Source organism: Ascaphus truei, chromosome 4 (genome assembly GCF_040206685.1).
Source record: "Ascaphus truei isolate aAscTru1 chromosome 4, aAscTru1.hap1, whole genome shotgun sequence".
In the NCBI taxonomy this organism is placed as follows: domain Eukaryota; kingdom Metazoa; phylum Chordata; class Amphibia; order Anura; family Ascaphidae; genus Ascaphus; species Ascaphus truei.
In genome coordinates this window covers 246,809,193-246,831,561 of record NC_134486.1, presented here as the reverse complement: position 1 = coordinate 246,831,561, position 22,369 = coordinate 246,809,193, and the positions used below count along the sequence as shown (strand labels likewise).

Below are 22,369 nucleotides of genomic sequence, written 5' to 3'. Positions count from 1 at the left end.
TTTAGACAGTGAAGAGACCCTGCCACATTGTCCACTAGCCAGTAGGATTCTTATTGGACACTTGCACCACATACAGTACTAGATATGGGCTGTGGTGCCATTGATGCATATTATGCTATCTCTTGCTGCACTTTTAAGATAATTATAAAAAGTTGTCATTCATATCCCAACCTCTGCTTTAAAATTGTACTCTAAATTGCCTATGTATATTGAAAATAATGTGCACACTTTCAGTGCTGTGACTAATTTACATTGGATAAACTATCAATGTTTTTCCATTTTTTTTTTTTTTTGATTAAAAATTAGTTTGACTATGTAATTAACAGATTAACAGTGTTTAGTATTTAATTTGTTCCAAAATTTTAATATGCAGAACCTGGAAAACTAATGAAATGTGACAAACTAACGACAACTTCAGTCAAACAAGGTATTTAATATTCTACAACTTCATACGTTTTACAGCTGCCTCATGTAGTATACTGTGTATTAATAATGTGTTTTGTTTATGTTATAAGCGATTTCACTTTTAAGCAAGTTTCCTCCATTAGTACATAATTTTTGGTAAATTATGTACTAGAGTTCCCACACAGCCTGATGTTCTCCTGATTAAGTAAAGGTGGGCACTTTCACTTGTGTTTTGGTTCTAAAATATGTTCTTTTTACGTTTGCAGTTTTACCAAAACTTGATTTGTTTGGTTTTGGTTTTTGATTTTTATGAAATTATTGACAAAACTTAAACTAAGCAGGAAAATGCTAAAATAGCATAATAGCATAGACTTGTCAAATTCTTTAAATAAGTATGCAATAATAACAATAATTAGGAAACTTAAATAATATACATGAATAACGTAAAATCATTTAGAAAAATATGAAGAGAAATACCCTGAGATTGGCACTTACTAAAGTCTGGTGTTATGGTTTTGGCGCAAAATATTTTTGTGGTTTCGGCTTTGGTTTTGAAAAGTAAGGTTCCGATTTCACACACCTAGTTTTGTCCCTCACCAAAGTTAAGTTTAATTTTGTTTAGTGGTTATTGCTCATGTTAAGCCTCGATAATGCCAAATTTCTTCAAGTGACAGTGAGGAGGTTATTACAATGAGCATAAAGAGTGATTTTTTTTTTAATTAAATATTGTATTAATGGATGCACTTTGATTACTGTGATTCATTTATACTGGATTAACTATTCCTGCTTTTCCAGTTTTATTGAAGTTTAGTTGTTGATTAAAATGACTCACCTAGTCTGCCCATTTCCCTATCTCCTGCCTGCTGTAATACTTTAAACCCTCTTTGATCCTTTGCTTTCTTTTTTTTGTAGAATCTGAAAAATCCAAAGTAAAACCATCTACTGTAACAACAAAGAAAAATAAAGGTGAACAATCAGCACTGTAATTAATATTTTTTTGCAGAATATTAAGGTCAGACATGTATTTGTACAAAGAACATCATCAGTACACAAAATAATGGCCATTGGTTGTACAAGATAATAGTATGCCAACCAGAGCACAGCCAGCGACTTTCACACTTGAGGAAGGAAATATATCTCAGGCAGACTCCAACTTGGCAAATCAGCTGTTTATTGCAAGCTTCCAAAAAACAGGAACTACATGAACACCGAAGCACTTTGTGCTCTCCCCCCTGCTGGCCCCCATACCTGTTCTCTGATGTCTTCTGACATCACAAAGTCATGACAGAGAACAGGTAAGGGACTTATAGAGGCCTCACGCATGCTCACCCGGCATTTAATTTAAATGCTTTAGGGAAGAGTTTTGGGCTTCTGTAAGTGCCGTTGCCCCCTGACAAAATGTCACTTCCCCCAGTTTGCGCACCCCTGCCATAAATCACCCTCTGGAAGACACATTTTTGTTCATTTTTATGGGCCATAACCTTCCACTGCCACGGCAAGGATTCTAAGTCTACTAAAGAACCACTTACTAGATATGGGCCCGTGTGCCATTGGTGCCTGGTATTACTGGTTTTTGCTGCACTTTTTAGTTGATTGCAAGCTCTTTGAGATTCATATCCTAATCTCTATTTTAACACCCTACTCCCATATTGCCTATGTATATTTAGCTTATAAATTAAAGGGGCAACTTGCTCATTTAAAAAAAAAAATTGTTTGTAATAATAAACAGCAGTTCCTTACATTTACAGCAATGTCATTATGTAAGCTGCTGATTGATTTGTTCTCCTGTGATCGATCGGCAAAGATCCTGCTTCCTAGAGCACCCTGCGTGGCTCCTGGTTTCAAAAGAGGGAGTGCTGTTGCTTCCTAAATGGTTGCTATAGCAACACAAGGAAGCTTAATACAGTAAACATAATTTAAAGGGGCATAAAGAGTTATTTTATTTTAAAAATACAGTATTATATTATACTACACAACTAATATTTTAAAAAAAAATCATATTATTTTCATATTAAATGCTGTATTAATGGGTGCACTTTCATTGCTGTGATTAATTTAGAATGGGTTAAATATCCCAGTTTTTCCAGTTGTAATTAAATGTAGTTGTTGATTAACAGGAGCTTGATTATGTAATCAACAGATAATTTATTTGTTATATTGTTTTAATATGCAGAGCCTGCCAAACTAACTAAGCCTGCCAAACTAACGACAACTTCAGACAAACAAGGTATTTACTTTTCTTCAAATTATGTAACATTTACATACAGCCACCAGTATTAGTTCACTTGCCTGGGTACAAACTACGGAATCTTACAGTAAATGCCTCAACATTTCTGTGATATTCTTAATGGCCCATCGGATTAACACAGCGCGGGTCCCTGCAGTCCCATTCAGTTTTAAAATGTGTCAGTTTGAATGGGACTGCAAGCACCCCTGCTGTGTTAATCCGATGGGCCATTAGGAATCTCACAGAAATGTTGAGGCATGTTGAGGCATTTACTGTGAGATTGCCCCAGATTTTCCAAGGCAAGTGATCTAATAATGGTGGCTGCATCTGTACTGTATCTCATTTTTTTAATGCAGTATTATCTAATACTACACAACCTGATATTTGGGTGGGAAAAAACACATAGGATTTTGAATGAAATGCTGTAATAATGGGTGCACTTTAATTGCTGTGCTTAAATTAAACTGGATTAACTATCCTTGTTTTTCCAGTTTTTTCAACAGTTAGTTGTTGATTAAAATTAACTTGTTTATGTGATCAACAGATAATTTATTTTCTTATAATATTTGAATATGCAGACCCTGCAAAATTAACTAAACCTGACAAACTAACAACTTCAGACAAACAAGCTATTTAATTTTCTACAATTTGGTTACATTTACATACTGTGTGTCTTATATAGTACACTGTACATTAATAATCTTTTTTATGTTCTTGTTTATGTTAATGAAATATTGCATTTAAGGCAGCAGTACCTCCCATTATAATTCTTTGGTAAATTGTGTACTATAATTCCCACACAGCCTGATGCTCGACCTGTTAAGCAAGACGGGTTACATTTAATCATGTTTTTGGTTCTAACAAATATTCGTGCTTTGCCAAAGCTTTATTATTATTAATTTTATTTAACCATATGATGTAAAAAAAAAAAAATTTACAGGAAAATTATAAAGTATCATAATCAGGTTTAGAAAATGCTTAGAATAAATATCAAATCATAAAATTAATTAAGAATCTTAAATAATACAACTGGAAAACTTGGCAATATAAAAAAAAGATATGGTGAGAAACACCTAGAGATGGGCATGTAGAGTAGCCTGGTGTTGTGGTTTGTGTCTTTGGTTGTATATAATTTTTAGTTATCACTTTACTATTGGGGTTTTGGAACTATTGGGGTTTTGGATTTCACACACCAGGATTTACAGTGCCAATCTTAACCATTAAGTTTAATTTTCATTGGTTGTATTTGACAATACAGCTAAACCCCATTATAACGCTGTGCTTGGTGTCCACATAATGAGACCGCGTTATAACTGGGATCATGTTATAATCAGGATTGCGAAATGGCCGCCTTGCGAGGACTTACCCGGTATCTACAGCTCTCTTCTCTCTCCCTGCTGCATCAGGCTGCGTCCTCATGCACGGTGCACATCTCCAAGGTTTTTTTTTTTTATAACATTCAATGCTTTATTGCTAGTGGACACACTCACCTCCATCCTACGCTAATAATTTTAGCATACCATGCAGAAATTGAACCCATGACCCGTCATACATTAGTACAGTAGCTATTCTTTACCTGCTACACCATATGATTGGTGTGATGTCATTGACTCTATTATCAAACTTAACTTCTACTGCACAGTACTGCCTTCCAGTGCAATCCTATGGTATAGCAGGTAAAGAATCACTACTAGTGTATGAAGGGTCATGGGTTCGATTCCTGCTTTGTATGCTAAAATTATTAGTGTAGGGAGTGTGTGTGTGTGTGTGTGTGTGTGTGTGTGTGTGTGTGTGTGTGTGTGTGTGTGTGTGTGTGTGTGTGTGTGTGTGTGTGTGTGTGTGTGTGTGTGTGTGTGTGTGTGTGTGTGTGTGTGTGTGTGTGTGTGTGTGTGTGTGTGTGTGTGTCCGTTAGCAATAAAGTATTGAGTGTTATAAAAAAAAAAAAAAAACTTTGGAGATGTGCACTGCGCACGTGTATGTAGCCTGATGAAGCAGGGAGAGAGGAGAGACCTGCAGATGCCAGGTAAGTCCTCACGTGGCGGCCATTTCGCTAAAAAAAAAACTTGGAGATGTTTGTAAAAAGGAAGCAACGCTCAGACCTCTTTATAAGCGGATCTGCGTTGTAGCGGATCACGTTATAACAGGATTGAGCTGTATTAAAACTTGGCAATAGCAACTTTCTTGGTATTAATTCAGTTGCTATGCCCATATCATTAATTTTATAGCAGATAAGAACCATGTGGGTCACCACAACTTCTCATTTCCCTACCTCCTATCTGCTGTAAAATGTTAGACTCTCTTTGATCCTTGGCTTTCTTTTTTTGTAGAACCTGAAAAATCCAAAGTAAAACCATCTAATGTAACACCAAAGAAAGATAAAGGTGAACAATCAGCGCTGTAATTTATTATTTTATTTGCAGATTATTAAAGTCAGAGATGTAGTTGTACAAAGAACATCATTAGTCCACAAAATAATGGCTATTGGTTGTGCAAGACTTGATCAAGGACAGGATGAAGTTGTGTGGAAATACAGAAAGGCAATACAAAAGTAGACCGATCAAACAATGTCATTATCTGTGTAAAATAAGCTACAGACGAGCCAACGAGTATTCTAAAACTTGCCTTAAACTAGCCAGGTACATGCTGGGTACATGCTGGGTACATGCTGGGTACATTTCAGTGACATTTCTGCAGAGGCTAATGGCCCATCGGATTAACACAACAGGCGTTCCTGGCAGTCCCATTCAGTTTGAATGGGACTGCCAGGGACCCCTGCTGTTAATCCGATGGTCCATTAGTCTGTCTGCAGAAATGTGTGAAATGTTGCAGCATGTACCCAGCATGTACCCAGCATGTAACCGGGTCTTTTTGGAGATTGCCCCAGGTTTGTTTTAGAATAATCGTCGGCACTACAGTATTTGAGTCCTTATAAAAATAAGATATAATATTCTTATATTTTGTACACTTATGCTGGGTAATGGAAGATTGGACCATATTTAGTTAGTTGTGTTATGCCATAAGTCACCCACTGGAAGATACATTCTTGTTCATTTTATGAGCCATACTGTAAAGTGTCCACTGGCTTTAACATTCCACACTTACATTACCTATGTATATTTATGTTGTAAATTAAAGGGGGAAACTTGCCCATTTTTTGGTGTTATGTGTTTTAATAAATGCAGCCGTTCCTTACATTTATGGCAATGTAATTATCTAAGATGCCAATTGATTTGTTCTTCCGATCGATCGGAGAAGATCCTGCTTCCCAAGGCACCCAGTATGGAAGCCTGTTTCAAAAGAGGAAGTGCTGTGGCTTCCTGTAACACAAGGAAGCTTAAAACATAAAAAATAATTTAAAAAGACATCAAAAGTGATTTTGTTTAAAATGCAGTATTATCTAATACTACCCAACTGATATTTAAAAAAATCCCCACATAATTCTGAATGAAATGGTGTATTAATGGGTGCATGTTCAATGCTGTGATTCATTTTTGAGTTGATTAGTTATCTCTGTATTTCCAGTTTTATTGAAATTTAGTTGGGTATTACAATGAGCTTGATTATGTAATCAACAGATAATTTATTAGTCATAATGGGCCTCATGCAGAGAGCATAGAATTTTAAAAATGGCGAATTTCATAAAAAGTAGTTTTTTTGGAGAGTTTTATTCTCCATATGCAGAAAAGTGCGAATTCTGCTATGTTTAACATGGATGCGTGTGGCGAGTTTAAATTGGCGAGATGCGCGCTTCAGAAACGTGTAAAAACAAATTCGCGCCTTTTTTTTCCCCTTTACTATAGGCGGCGAGCGCCATCTTGCCATATTTTCGTGGCGCGGCAAAAATGCGAGAATCGCGCCATTTTTTGGCGCGAACAGCCGCTACTTGCCGTTCGCACCTCTCTGCATTCGGAGAGTTTTAAAAATGGCGCGATGGAGGTTCTCGCCAGCCGCGAGGCGAATTTTAGCAATTGAAAAAACAAAATGGCGCGTTTTTCGGAACTCGCCATTTTCTGCCGGTTTCTGCGCGAAATTGAACAAAAAATGGCGAGTTTTGAAATAACGATGCTCTCTGCATGAGGCCCAATATTTTAACATGCAGAACCTGCAAAACTAACTAAACCTGACAAACTAACGACGACTTCAGACAAACAAGGTATTTCATTTTCAACAATTATGCAACCTTTATATACTGTATCTCATATAGTAAACTGTATATTAATCATCTATGTTGTTAATATCAAAATGTGGCATTTAATGCTTTGGTAAATTCTGTACTAGAGTTCACACACAGTTAGTAGTGTTATGCCATAAGACACCCCCTTTAAGATACATTTTGGTTAATTTGTATGGGCCATAAGGTGTTCACTGGCGCCGGAAGGATTCTTATTGGACAGCTCTACTTACTAGATATGGGCTGCTATACCATTGATGCATATTATTGCTATCTCTTGCTGCACTTATAATTTAATTATAAAAACAATGAGATTCATATCTAAACCTCTGCTTTAACATTGTACTCTATATTGTATATGTACTGTATATTTACATTGAAAATAATGTGTACACTTTTAGTGCTGTGACTAATTTACATTGGATTAACTATCTCTGTTCTTCCATTTTTTTATTTACTTTTAGTTTTTGATTGAAAATGAGCTTGACTATGTAATGAACAGATACTATATTTGGTATTTTATTTGTTCTAATATTTTAATATGCAGAAATTGGAAAACAAATGAAACCTGACAAAGTAACAACAACTTCTGTCAAACGAGGTATTTTATATTCTACAACTTCATAAATTTTACAGATGTCACATGTAGTAAACTGTATATTAATATTGTATTATTATAAACGATTTCACATTTAAATCAATAGTCTCCTCCATTATATTTTTTTGTAATTTCTGAACTAGAGTTCCCTCACTGTCTGAGTTCTCCCTAATAAGGTTTGATATGATGATAAATTTAAAATCAATTTTAATGATATTAAGATAAAAAAGGAAAAAGTATGTTTAAATGTAGACCTTAATACACCTAACGTGTATTGGAGTGAATAAATCACTGTGGTGACCAAACATATATAACAGGGAAAACACTATGTACATAAATGTCAAAAACTGAAAACCAAGGGATATCCAAATACTAAATGAAAATTATACTGATAGTATTAAGAACCTAGATGGATCACAGTTAATCATTGATAACCCTTGGGTACAGCACTAATAGTATTATTAAAAGAACCTGTATATAGTAAGCAGGTTGCGTAGAGACTGATACTGTTAATGTATAATAGTAAATGATGTATGTATGCTCCTCCAAATACCTGCAATTTATGCAATCAATGGTAAAATACCACATGTGATAGCTATTTCATATAGGCACACAAAATGTGTTTAGATGCCTAGAGGCACGAATCAAGGTTCGTATCAATTTTTCGCCCCATGAAACAAACCGAATACTGCTATAAATGTAAATAAACACAAAGAATAGCACATGCAATGAGCCCACAAAGTGTGTTAATATAGCTCAGAGGCACGGATCGAATCCGTATCAAGTTATAGCCTCCTAAATGAATGCATTATGCACTGTTAGTAATAAGCAGATCAATAGCTCACAAAAAGTAATCATATGCAGTCAGGACATATCGCAGACAAACAGGGTATTTAAATCAAGTAACAAACAGCTGGTAAATCAACCAGCATCAATACTAGCTGAATATGATGCCAAATGAGACAGTCAAACAACACTGTGAAATGTAGCTAAGTCAATAACCTAACACATTGCTACTAACATAGAATTTATGCAATCAATGGTAAAATACCACATGTGATAGCTATTTCATATAGGCGCACAAAATGTGTTTAGATGCCTGGAGGCACAAATCAAGGTTCGTATCAATTTTTCGCCCCATGAAACAAACCGAATACTGCTATAAATGCTATAAATGCTATAAACTGTTTTTAAACACTGACAAGACTGTAACAATGGTATTTGGGACCAAGACTAAATTTGTAAAGCTCCCAGTGACTGAGCCCCTGATTAGAACCAACGCTAACACCACCCTAACACCTGCCACTAGTTTTAAATACCTGGGCTTATGGTTTTACTCCCACTTAACATTCGGGATTCAAGTTAAAATGGCAACGTTCAACATGTGTTTGTATCAGACCTGCATCAAGGCGACATGCAGATCCTACCGGCACTCCAATGCGCCTGTCCCCTCGTTGCTGCGTACGAACGTCGTGACGTCAGTCTAGTCCCGCCTCCCACCTGACGTACGTTTCGCAGAGGCGCTTTTGACACATGTTGAAAGTTGCCATTTGAACTTGGAGAGAAAGTTGACACTGAAGTATCTATGTACTGCGCATTGAGATGTACCTAACGCTACTTTGTGACTATGTTAGTAGCAATGTGTTAGGTTATTGACTTAGCTACATTTCACAGTGTTGTTTGACTGTCTCATTTGGCATCATATTCAGCTAGTATTGATGCTGGTTGATTTACCAGCTGTTTGTTACTTGATTTAAATACCCTGTTTGTCTGCGATACATTTGTTCCTGACTGCATATGATTACTTTTTGTGAGCTATTGATCTGCTTATTACTAACAGTGCATAATGCATTCATTTAGGAGGCTATAACTTGATACGGATTCGATCCGTGCCTCTGAGCTATATTAACACACTTTGTGGGCTCATTGCATGTGCTATTCTTTGTGTTTATTTACATTTATAGCAGTATTCGGTTTGTTTCATGGGGCGAAAAATTGATACGAACCTTGATTCGTGCCTCTAGGCATCTAAACACATTTTGTGTGCCTATATGAAATAGCTATCACATGTGGTATTTTACCATTGATTGCATAAATTGCAGGTTTTTGGAGGAGCATACATACATCATTTAATATTATACATTAACAGTTTCAGTCTCTACGCAACCTGCTTACTATATAAAGGTTCTTTTAATAATACTATTAGTGCTGTACCCAAGGGTTATCAATGATTAACTGTGATCCATCTAGGTTCTTAATACTATCAGTATTATTTTCATTTAGTATTTGGATATCCCTTGGTTTTCAGTTTTTGACATTTATGTACATAGTTTTTCCCTGTTATACTGTATATGTTTGGTCACCACAGTGATTTATTCACTCCAATACACGTTAGGTGTATTAAGGTCTACATTTAAACATACTTGTTCCTTTTTTATCTTAAATTTAAAATCAATTTTAATGATATTATCATCATATCAAACCATACAATGAGTGCTTGTAAAAGGGTGTGCTTTCTCTAATCTTTATTACTACCCCTTATCCCCTTTAGCACCTTTGTCATCAATATATTATCTTTTCAATTAAGCTGAAGCAATAGTTTTTTCCTTTTCCTTTTCCCCTCCCCTCCATCTTCCAATTCTCTCTAATTAGAAAAGGTGGCCACTTTCACTTGTGTTTTGGTTCTAAAATAAGTTCTTGTTACGTTTGCAGTATTTGAAAAACTTGATTTGTTTGGTTCTGGTTTTTTATTTTTACCAAATGATGGAAAAACTCAAATTAAGCAGGAAAATGCTAAATTAGCATAATCAGACTTGTCACATTTTAAAATAAGCATCATATCATAACTATAATTAGGAAATAAATAATATACTTGAAAAATGTAAAACATTATTTAGAAAGATATGAAGGGAAATACCTAGAGATGGGCACATTCTGGTGTTCTGATTTTGGCGTTGACTTTACATAATGGTTTGGTGAGCTTTGGTCATGAAAAGTAAGACTCTGTTAGGTTCTTATTTCACAAACCTAGTTTTGCCCATCTCCAAAGTTAAATTTAATTTTGTTTAGTGGTTATTGCTCATGTTAAGCCTCGACAATGGCAACTTTCTTACAAGTGACAGTGAGGCGGTTACTACAGTTTGCCCATATCATTAGATGCTCCCAGTGGTAGGGAGAACCATAGCATTCAAGGACAGATAAGAATAACATGGCTCACCTAGTCTGCCCATTTCCCAATCTGCTATCTGCTGTAAAACTTTTGATCCTTGGCTTTCTTTTTTTGTAGAACCTGAAAAATCCAAAATAAAATCATCTACTATAACACCAAAGAAAGATAAAGGTGAACAATCAGCGCTGTAATTAATAATTATTTTGCAGATTATTAAAGTCAGAGATGTATTTGTACAAAGAACATAATTAGTCCACAAAATATTGGGTTATTGGTTGTGCAAGACTTGATCAAGGACATGATGAAGTTGTGTGGAAATACAGAAGGGCCATACAAAAGTACAGTGATTAAACAATGTCATTATCTGTGTAAAATCAGCTACCTGGGTTACTCTAAAAATGAGATATTATATTCCTACATTTTGTACACTTATGCTTGGTAATGGAAGATTGGATCATAGTTAGTAGTGTTATGCCATAAGATACCCTCTGGAAGGTACATTTTTGGTTAATTTTATGGTCCGTAAAATGTCTAATTGCAGCACAAGGATTGCATAGCACCACTTACTAGATATGAGCCTTTGTGCCTTTGGTACCGGTATTGCTGTCTCTTGTTGCACTTTTTAGTTGATTGTAAACATCTACTTTAACATTTAACTTTAACATTGTCTATGTATATTTTATGTTGTAAATTAAAGGGGAAAAAGTGGAAATTTGCAATTTTTTGTGTTATTTGTTTTAATTAAGGCAGCAGTTTCTTACATTTACAACAATGTAATTATCTAAGCCAGGGGAGCACAAACTTTTAGTGCTGCACCCTCCTGTCTCTCTTCCCCCGGCTCTCGCACCCCCCGCCTACATTCATCCGCATCAGATGATGCTGCGGGGTTATGTGACATCACTTGACCCGTGGCGTCATTTGACGCGTGTCACATCACATGGTGCCATTCCGATGCAACACAGCCGGATGAATCCCGGTAAGTAAACAGTTGCAGGGGACGCACGCAATCCCCCAGCATTTCATTTAAATGCCTGGGGGAAGAGTGCAGGGCCTCGGCAACTGCCTGTGCCCCCCCCCCAGCAAAAACTCTGCCCCCACACTTTGCGCAACGCTGATCTAAGCTACCGATCGATTAGTTCTCCTGTGAATGATTGGAGAAGATCCTGCATCCCAGGGCACCCAATGTGGCTGCCTGTTTCAAAACAGGAAGTGCTCTGGCTTCCTAAATGGTTGCTATAGCAACACAAGGAAACTTAATACATTAAAAAATAATTATAAAGGGCATAAAGAGTTAAAACAATGCACAAGTATTATCTAATACTAAACAACTGTTTTTTATTTAAACAAACTATCTATAGGATTTTGAAGGAAAGGTTGTATTAAGGGGTGCACTTCCATTGCTGTGATTTATTTACACTGATTTAACTATCCCTGCTTTTCCAGTTTTATCAACGTTTAGTTGTTGATTACAATGAGCTTGATTATGTACTATAATCAGCAGATATTTTATTTGTTATAATATTTTAATATGCAGAACATGCAAAACTAACTAAACCTGACAAACTAACGATGACTTCAGACAAAGAAGGTATTTCATTTTCTATAATTTTATCATCTTTACATACTGTATGTCTTATATAGTAAACTGTATATTAATAATATATGTACATATGTTATCAAAATTTCCAATTTAAGCCAGCAGTACCTTCCATTATAATGCTTTAGTAAATTGTGTACTAGAGATCACGACACAGCCTGATGCTTGCCCTGTTAAGTAAGACAGGGCACCCAGTATAGCTGCCTGTTTCAGAAGAGGAAGTGTGGTGGCTTCCTAAATGGTCACTATAGACCAACACAAGGAAGCTTAATACATTAAGTATAAATAAAAAGGGCATAAAAAGTGATTTTTAAAAAATGCAGTATTATCTAATACTGCACAACTGATATCTGAAAAATAACACCACATAGACTTTTGAACGAAATGCTGTATTAATGAATACACTTCCATTGCTGTAATTAATTTTCTACAATGATGTAACATTTACATACTGCATCTCTTATATAGTACAGTAAATTGTGTATCAATAATCTATTATGTTTATATTATAAAAAATGGACATTTAACGCTTTGTTAAATTCTGTTTTAGAGTTCCCACACAGCCATGTTCTTCCCACTAATTAAAGGTGGGAACTTTCATTTGTGTTTTGATTCTAAAACAAATTCTTGTTAAGTTTGCAGTTTTACCAAAACTTGATTTGTTTGGTTCCGTTTTTTTATTTTCACCAAATTATGGAAAAAACTCAAATTAAGCAGGAACATGCTTAAATTGCTTAACCAAACGTGGCAAATGCTTAAAATAGGTATCATATCATAAAAATAATTTGAAAACTTAAATAATTCAAAAATATACTGTATGAAGAAAAATACCTAAAGATGGGGACTTTATCTGGTGTTCTGATTTTGGTTTTAGCTATAAATAATGTTAGGGTTTTGGTTTTTAAATGTATGGTCTGGTAGGTTGTGATTTCACACACCCAGTTTATCCCATATCCAAAGTTAAGTTTAATTTTGTTTAGTGGTCATTGCCAATTTTAAGCTTTGACAGTGGCAACTTTCTTACCAGTGATAGTAAGACGGTTACAGCAGTTTGCCTGCAGGAGACAAGGGCAGAGGTACAACCAGGTAGACATATTTGGAGAAAATAAACCATGGCTTCTATTCAGCCCATAGCTTCAAACAATACATTTTTAAGGAAGCAACCAAATAAACAAACAGCCTATCCCTGCTGTAAGGACAAATTCACTTCCCAGTCCCTATCTGCAAGACTGTTAGGATAAGCTTTTTGCCAACCTCAAACCCAAAAGTCCAAAGCTGTACCTGTAAGCAAGGACCTTTTATGTCAGTGACCAGGTCTTGGTTGGTATCCATTGGGGTCCACCCTCTGGTTTCGGGGATCTTGCTGGCAGCACAGACCTGTGATCAAGACAACTGTTCCTGTGAATCTCTCCTGGCAAAACAGTCACTCTATGATCAAGAGATCTCCTGCAGTTTACACAAGAGGCTTTTCTACCTGATAGAGGAGCCAGGTGGGGACTGGCTAATTGTTTCAACATACAATTAAACAGCTCCCTGCTGGACTCATAAGCCAGATACAGGCTTCCTATTTGGAGCCCTATTTAGACATGGGTTAAGGCACTATCACATTGCGCATATCATTAGATGCTCCCAGTGGTAGTGAGAACCATAGCATTCAAGGACAGATAAGAACCACTTGGCTCACCTAGTCTTCCCATTCCCCTATATTCTGCCTGCTGTAAATCTTTAGACCCTCTTTGATGCTTGCCTTTCGTTAGTTTGTAGAACCTGAAAAATCCAAAGTAAACATCTAGTATAATACCAAAAGAAAGATAATGGGGATTAATCAGCGATGTAGTTTATTATTTTTTGAAAATTATTCAAGTCTGACAAACAACATAATTAAAATAAAATATTGGCTATTGGTTGTGCAAGACATGATCAAGGACACAATTAAGTTGTGTGGAAATAATAGAAGGACAATATAAAAGTATTGATTACACAATGTCATTATCTGTGTAAAATAAGCTTTTTATGAGTCATTCTAAAAATTAGATATTATATTCCTACATTTTCTACACTTATACATAGCATCACCTGGGTAATGGAATATTGGACCATACAGTATTTAGTTAATAGTGTTATGCCTTAACACACCCAAAATACTATCTTTTTGTTTTAATAAATGCAGCAGTTCCATAATGCACGGAAATGCAATTATCTAAGATGCCGATTGATTTGTTCTCCCGTGATCAATCAGCAAGAGCCTGCTTCCAAGGGCACCCAGTATGGCTGTCTGTTTCAAAAGAGGAAGTGCTGTGGCTTCCTACATGTTTGCTATAGCAATACAAAGACACCTGATATATTACAAATAATTATAAGGGCATAAAGAGTGATTTTGTTTAAAAAAAGGCAGTATGATCTACAGTAATGCTACATTACTGAAATTTAAATAAAACCTATATATTATTTTCTATGTAATGCTTTATTAATGGGTGCACTTTCATTGCTGTGATTAATTTAGATTGGGTTAACTATCCCAGTTTTTCCAGTTTTTGAAATATAGTTGTTGATTAAAAGGAGCTTGATTATGTAATCAACAGATAATATATTTGTTATAATATTTTAATATGCAGAGCCTAACAAACTAACCAAGCCTGACAAACTAACGACAACTTCAGACAAACAAGGTATTTAATTTTCTACAATTATGTAACATTTACATACTGTGGGGCTCATGCAGAGAGCATAGATAAGGAAATAGCGCCATCTTCTGGCGAAAAAACTAGCCAGAAATCCTTGAACTCGGGAGAAAATGGCGCGATTTTTAAAAGTGCCCAGAAAATTTTTCAGAGCTGTAAAACTCGCCAAACTCGTGGCGAGAACCTGAAACTCGCCATGCTAATATAGCGTGGTATTCCAGAAGCTCCAAATCGCTGGAAAACGCCAATATGTGCATTAGTATGGCGAGTTTCAAATAGCCAGGAAAAGTTGGCAATTAGCAGTTTTTTGCCGAAATGAGTTAACGACGTTCTCTGCATAACACCTTCACTAACGGCAAATCTGTGGCTATTTTACAGCCATTTTAAACTTTTTTAACGTTCCTCTCTGCATAAGCCCCTGTATCTCTTATCTAGTAAACTGTGTATTAATAATCTATGTGCTTATGTTATCAACATTTCCCATTCCAGGCAGCAGTACCTTCCATTATAATGTTTCGGTCAATTGTGTACTAGAGTTCCCACACAGCCTGATGCTCGCCCTGTTAAGTAAGACAGGGCGCCAAGTATAGCTGCCTGTTTTAAAAGAGGAAGTGTTGGTCGTTATAGCAACACAAGGAAGCTTAATACATTCAAAATAATTAAAAGTGCATAAAGAGTGATTTTTTTTAATAATGCAGTATTATCTAGTACTACATACTGTAACTGATATTTGAAAAATAAAACCACATAGACTTTTGAATGAAATTCTGTATTAATGGGTGCACTTTCATTGCTGTGATTCATTTACATTTAATCAACTATCTCTTTTTTTTTCAGTTCTATTGAAGTTTAGTTGTTGAATATAATGAGCTTGATTATGTAATCAAGAGATAATTTATTTGTTATATTTTAATATGCAGAGGCTGCAAAACTAACTTAACCTGACAAACTAACAACAACTTCAGACAAACAAGGTATTAATTATTCTAGAATTATGTAACCTTTACATACTGTGTCTCTTATATAGTAACCTGTATATTAATCATCTATGTTGTTGTCATGCTTTGGTAAATGATGCATTAGTGTTCCCACACAGCCTGATGTTCTCCCCATTAAGTAAAGGTGGGAACTTTCATTTTTGTTCTAAAAAAAATGTTCTTGTTAAGTTTTGCAGTTTTACCAAAACTTGATTTGTTTGGTTCCGTTTTTTTATTGTCACCAAATTATGGAAAAAAACTGAAATTAAGCAGGTAAATGCTAAAAAAGCATAACCAAACTTGGCAAATGCTTAAAATAGGTACTGTATCAAATCATAACAATCATTAGGAAACTTAAATAATTCAGAAAGATATGAAGAGAAATACCTACAAATGGGCACTTAGGGGCTTATGCAGAGAGGTACTGCTTAAATTCGCCACAGGATTGGAATTTATAGTTGTGGTATGCAGGGAACTCCGGTAGCGCGGTGTGCAGGAAATGGCTAATTAGGCGAGTTTCACTTGGCGTGAAACTCGCCATTCTGAGGCGCGCGGTATTAGCCCATAATACAGCCAACTTCTGTTGGCGGGCAAAATTTCCACTAAACGCGCCATTTAGTAGCTCCGATTGGCGCGTTCATGCGCATCGGAGCTACTGGAATCTTGCGTTTTTTCGCAGTGGCGAGATCACGCTTCTCGCCACACGTCTGGCGAATTTGAATAGCCCCGCCAAATTCTCGCCACTATCTCTTTCATTGCAGACATTTTTGGCGCAAACCTGCTGAATTTGACCTTAACGTGCCTCTCTGCATAAGCCCCTTAGTCTGATGTTCTGGTTTTGGCTATAAATAATGTTTTTTTTTTATAAATTCTTTTTTATTTGGGACATTTCAATTAGACATAGCATTCCATTGAGGTACTGTAGCTACAATCAAGGGTTACATATGATACATTTGATAATGTTGCAATGAGCGGTACTTCATAATGTAGTCAAATAAAAATTAATCTTACTCCCTTTGTCTGAGTTTTTTGCTGAGGGGCGGAAATATATACGGCAGATGATCAGACTTTCCGTCAGTTAGTCTATCAGTCAACCCTGCTATCCTATGTCGATATCTATCTTTTTTTATTTTCCTTGTGTTAATCATATTTGGTGTATATTTCCTTCAGATTCCCCCTCCTCCTTTGAATACTTTCTCAGTTTTATGTGGTCCCCTTTTTTTCCCCCCTTTCTTGTTCCTCCCCAACTTTGGGTATACATTTACTGTATAAACGAGAATAGCGGAAATGACAATAACAAAAATAACCTAACAATGTTAGTCTGGTACTTTCTATCTACTACCTCTTTGTATTGTCTTTTGTGGCTCGGTGGTTATCTAAGTCAATAGTCAGTACATATGCAAGTTCTCTCGGGTCGAGTTCCGACCAAGTCTAATGCGGCCTTTGATTAGCTCCGGACTCGGTGCCTCCCCTCCCTTTTCCCCATTGCTCCCGTCCTGATTCATTAGTTATTGGGCTTGCCTAAAGTAGTTTGTCTCTGAATGTTTCCTGTTCTTTGGGAGTAAATGAAAATATGATCAACCCCCATTTTGTTTCAAATTCCTGTGGCGCTGAGGAATGGTTAGATTGTGATTGTAGACAAAGTTCTTTTCTTGATGGATTCCTCAAGAGAAAAAGAGAAAACAAGCATACACACTGCAATAGTGCATTACCCAGGGACAACTAGGATATATAAAGAGAGCAATTTTAATACAATAATAAAATACAGTATAACATGTAAAATAAAAACAATTGATTACACTAAAAATACAAAAATTTGTACTAAAAAGAATTATACTAAAAAGAACTATCTGTGCCTTGGCATAGGAACCAGATGTCTTGAAACTTGCTCCATTTGGTGTAAAATTGGAAACCTACTCACCAAAAGTGACTAGGACATAAGCGTTATTGAAATAGTTTTATCAGCATATGGGACCGCTTGCTGCGAGGTGAAATTGCGTCAATCCACGGAAGAGGATCTCCTTTTCTGCTCGGGTGTCTGCTTGCTGCAAACTGCTTGCTGCTTTCTCCCAGAGTTCAGCCGATCAACTCCTCCTGTGACGTCACCGCTTGTTCTCCACAGCTACGGTGTCTCAGTAATGCCAAAAGACCTCCTACATGTTTCGAAACTCCTAATAGTGGGTTTCTTCCTCGGGGATCATTGCCAATTTTAAGCTTTGACAGTACCAACCTTCTTATAAGTGCTATATGTGCTGAAAGTGCAGCTGCAGTGGCTGTTATTCGAACACTTCACGCGGTGTATAACTAGGAATACCCATGTGATGGCACGTGATTTCTTCCAACCGTACTGCCTTAAGACGCGTGTAGACCCGGGTTTGTATTGGGTTCAGAAAATTGCATTTTAGCACGGCCTGCAATATCGTCGAGAAACTCAAGTGGGCAATCGCAAGATTGTCTTAAATATCTAATAGAAATTCAACCTGTCTTTTATTGCAGTACAGTTTTGTAAGTGTGTGTGTGTAATTGTAATTTGAAGATTAACGTTACGAGTTCATACTGTATAGTGTACATGGGAAAGAAGTCCTTTCTGATGCTCCCTAGCCATACATAGATTAAAAATATGAGTACACATAACAAAAGTATTTTGTACGAATTAAGTGTTGTATTTTTACAGGATATTAAAGGGAAAAGAAGTAATACAAAAATACAACGTCGCTTCTTCTTCCGAATGTAAAAAAAAAAAATTCCGCTCATGCGTGTACAGTATGTCTAATTGGAATCTTGTTGAAACGCATCTGCGTGTCATCACATTTAGGAGCATGCGCATGTGTTTCATTGGAACCTTGTTGAAACGCATATGCGTATCATTACATTTAGGCGCATGCGTGTGTTTCTCATTGGAACCTTGGTGAAACGCATATGCATGTTATCACATTTAGGCGCATGCGTGTATGTCTCATTGGAACCTTGTTGAAACGCATATGCGTGTCATCGCATGCATGTATGTGAATTTCAAGTCTGAAAAAAAAGAAAAAAGAGGCATCCCTTTTTTTTTCTCGACATGGGCTTAACAATTTTTGCCATTCTTACAGTACAATCAATCACTAGTTTTTTAATTCTACAGTAATGTATACTGTACTTTATGAGGTGGGTGGCATACTATAATTTTTATTTGGGGGTGGGGGTTCAAATCATTCTAATGACCTGTTCAAAAGATTTCTTTGAACTAATAATCCTGCATACAGTCCGATGTACCTATAAACAGGGGCCCTTTATGTCAGTGTCCAGTCTTGGTTGGTGTCCATTGTTGGTCCACCCTCTGGTGTGTTCCCGGGTCCACTGCACCCTGAAATAGAGGGACTGGTTTCAGAAGATCTTGCTGGCAGCACAGTCCTGTGCTCAAGACAACTTTTCCTGTAAATCTCTTCTGGCAACACAGTCCCTCTGTGATCAAGAGATCTCCTGCAGATTACACGAGGCTTTTCTACCTGATAGATGAGCCAGGTGGAGACTGGCTAATTGTTTCAAGCTACAATAAACAGCTTAAGGCTGGACTCATCAGCCAGATACAGGCTTCTTATTTGGAACCCTATTTAGATGTTAAGGCACTGTCACATTGCCCATATCATTAAATGATCCCAGTGGTTGTGAGAACCATACTGTAGCATTCCAGGACAGATATGAACCACTTTGCTCACATAGTCTGCCCATTTCCCTTTCTCCTGTCTGCAGTAAAACTTTAGATCTTCTTTGATGCATGCCTTTCTTTTTCCCCTAGAACCTGAAAAATGCAAAATAAAACAATCTACTGTAACACCAAAGAAAGATAAAGGTGAACAATCAGCGCTGTACAGTAATTTTTTTTTGTGCAAATTATTAAAGTCTGAAACGTATTTGTACAAACAACATCATTAGTCTACAAAATAATGGCTATTAGTTATGCAAGATTTGATCAAGGACATGAAGAAGTTGTGTGGGAAAATAGAAGGACAATACAAAAGTATTGATTACACAGTGTCTGTCTGTGTAAAATAAGCTTTTTAAGAAAAAAATATATTCCTACATTCTATAAACTTATACAAAGCATCACCTGGGTAATGGATAATTTGACCATACAGTATTTAGTTACCAGAGTTATGCCTTAAGGCCCCAAAACATTAATTTGTTTAAATAAATGCAGCATGTTTGTAATTTACAGCACTCCAATTATCTAAGCTGCCGATTGATTCGTTCTCCCGTGATCAATTAGTGAAGATCCTGCTTCCCAGGGCACCCAGTATGGCTGCCTTTTTCAAAAGAGGAAGTGCTGTGGCTTCCTACATGTTTGCTATAGCAACACAAGGAAGGACCTCAACGCATTTTCAACAGCGTGCTTTATCAGGAGTCTGGGCAGTGGCTCTGTAGACAAAGCTGCAAGGGTTTCCTTAAAGTTGAAATCCATGAAACAGCACGAGCGCAGATTCCTTGCTTTTCGTATTTTCAATTTAATGTATTAATGGGTGCACTTTCATTGCTGTGTTTAATTTAGATTGGGTTAACTGTCCCTGTTTTTCAATTTGTAATGAAATGTAGTTGTTGATTAACTGGAGCTTAATTATGTAATCAACAGATAATATATTTGTTATAATATTTTAATATGCAGAGCCTGCCAAACTAATTATACCTGACAAACTAACGACAACTTCAGACAAACAAGGTATTTACTTTTCTACAATGTTGTAACCACTACCATTACATACAGTATCTCTTATATATGAAACTGTGTATTAATAATCTATTTTGTTTGTTAAAGAAATTACACTTTTAAGTCAGCTATACCTTCTATTGTAATGTTTTGGTAAATTCTGTACTAGAGATTTCACACAACCTGAAGGTCGTCCTGTTATGTAAGACTGGCCACCTTAAATTGTGTTTTGGTTATAACAAATATTCGTGTTTTGCCAAATTTTGCCAAATTTTTTTTTTTTTTGGTTTTGTTTTTTGACCAAATTATGTAAAAATCTCAAATTGAGCAGGAAAATGCTAAATCATCATAATCAAAATTGAAAATGCTTAAAATAAGTTTCAAATCGTGAAAATAATTATAAATCTTAAATATTATTACAGTAGAACTTTAAATAATTTAAAAATATATGTGAGGAACACCTAGAGATGGACAATTTGCCCGGTGTTGGGGTTTTACCTTTAATTCTAAATATTTTTTTAGGTTTTACGTTGGTTTTGGAATGTAAGGTTCTTGCAGGTTCTGACTTCACATACTTGAATTTAGCAGAAGTACCTCAACCATTGTTTCATTGGTGGTAATTGAGAATATTTGGCCTTGGCAATAGCAACTTTCTTGCTAGTAATGCAATACTGTATGCCCATATCATTAGATGCTCCCTACAGTACAGTGCTCCTCACAGTATGTTAGGTAGAAAGATACTTAGAATGTTACAGCAGATAAGAACCACTTGTCTCGCCTCATCGTTCAATTGTCCTACCTCCTGCCTGCTGTAAAACCTTAGACTCTTTTTTTTTGTAGAACATGAAACATCCAAAGTAAAACCATCTATTGTAACACCACAGAAAGATAAAGGTGAACAATCAGCGCTGCAATTTAATATTTGTGTGCATAATATTAAAGTCAAACATGTACATGCATACCCCGCATTAATGTACGCAATGGGACCGGAGCATGTATGTAAAGCGAAAATGTTCTTAAAGTGAAGCACTACCTTCTTTCCACTTATCGATGCATGTACTGTACTGCAGTCGTCATATACGTGCATAACTGATGTAAATAACACATGTGTAACAGACCCTATAGTCTCCCCGCTTGCGCACAGCTTCGGTACAGGTAGGGAGCCGGTATTGCTGTCCAGGACGTGCAGACAGGCGCATGCGTGATCTGCCATTTGCCTATTGGGCGATATGTCCTTACTCGTGAGTGATCTTAAAGTGAGGTCCTTAAACCGGGGTATGCCTGTATTTGAAGAACAAACATCATCAGTACACAAAATATTGACCATTGGTTGTCCAAGACTTGATCAAGGACATGATGAAGTTGAGTGGAAATATAGACGTGTAATACAACAGTACAGTGATTCAACAATGTCATTTCCTGTGTAAAATAATCTTCATTCTAAAAATTAGAGTTTATATTCCTACATGCTATAAATGTATACATAGCATCACCTGGGTAATAGAATTTTGGACCATACAATATTTAGTTAGTAGTGTTATGACTTAACACACCATCTGTAAGATATATTTTGGTTCATTTTTATGGGCCGTAAACTGTCCACTAGCACCGCAAGGTTTACATAGCACCACTTACTAAATATGGGCCTGTGTGCCATTGATGGCTGGTATTGCTGTCTCCTGCTGCTCTTTTTAGTTTATTGTGTTCTCTTTGAGATTCATATCCTAACCTCTGATTTAACATAATTCTCCTATATTGCCGAGGTATATTTATGTTAAAAATTAAAGGACAACCAAGCCAATTATTATTATTTTAATAAATGCAGCAGTTCCGTAATGCATGGAAATACAATGATCTAAG

At 36.3% G+C, this 22,369-nt stretch overlaps 1 protein-coding gene across 50 annotated transcripts in view; it reads left to right on the top strand.

The window, feature by feature from the left end:
• Positions 1-22,369, top strand: part of TRDN (triadin) — a 798,289-nt gene that overhangs the window by 451,159 nt on the left and 324,761 nt on the right. For 39 of the 50 annotated variants that reach the window (XM_075597200.1, XM_075597198.1, XM_075597218.1 and 36 more), the window contains 11 exons: positions 374-427; positions 1,318-1,371; positions 2,579-2,632; positions 4,960-5,013; positions 6,732-6,785; positions 7,351-7,404; positions 10,688-10,741; positions 12,105-12,158; positions 19,604-19,657; positions 20,468-20,521; positions 21,350-21,403. In XM_075597200.1, the coding sequence (XP_075453315.1) occupies positions 374-427; positions 1,318-1,371; positions 2,579-2,632; positions 4,960-5,013; positions 6,732-6,785; positions 7,351-7,404; positions 10,688-10,741; positions 12,105-12,158; positions 19,604-19,657; positions 20,468-20,521; positions 21,350-21,403 (594 nt within the window). The remainder of the gene's footprint in view (positions 1-373; positions 428-1,317; positions 1,372-2,578; positions 2,633-4,959; positions 5,014-6,731; positions 6,786-7,350; positions 7,405-10,687; positions 10,742-12,104; positions 12,159-19,603; positions 19,658-20,467; positions 20,522-21,349; positions 21,404-22,369) is intronic. The other 11 variants (XM_075597207.1, XM_075597206.1, XM_075597212.1 and 8 more) reach the window with 11 other exon arrangements.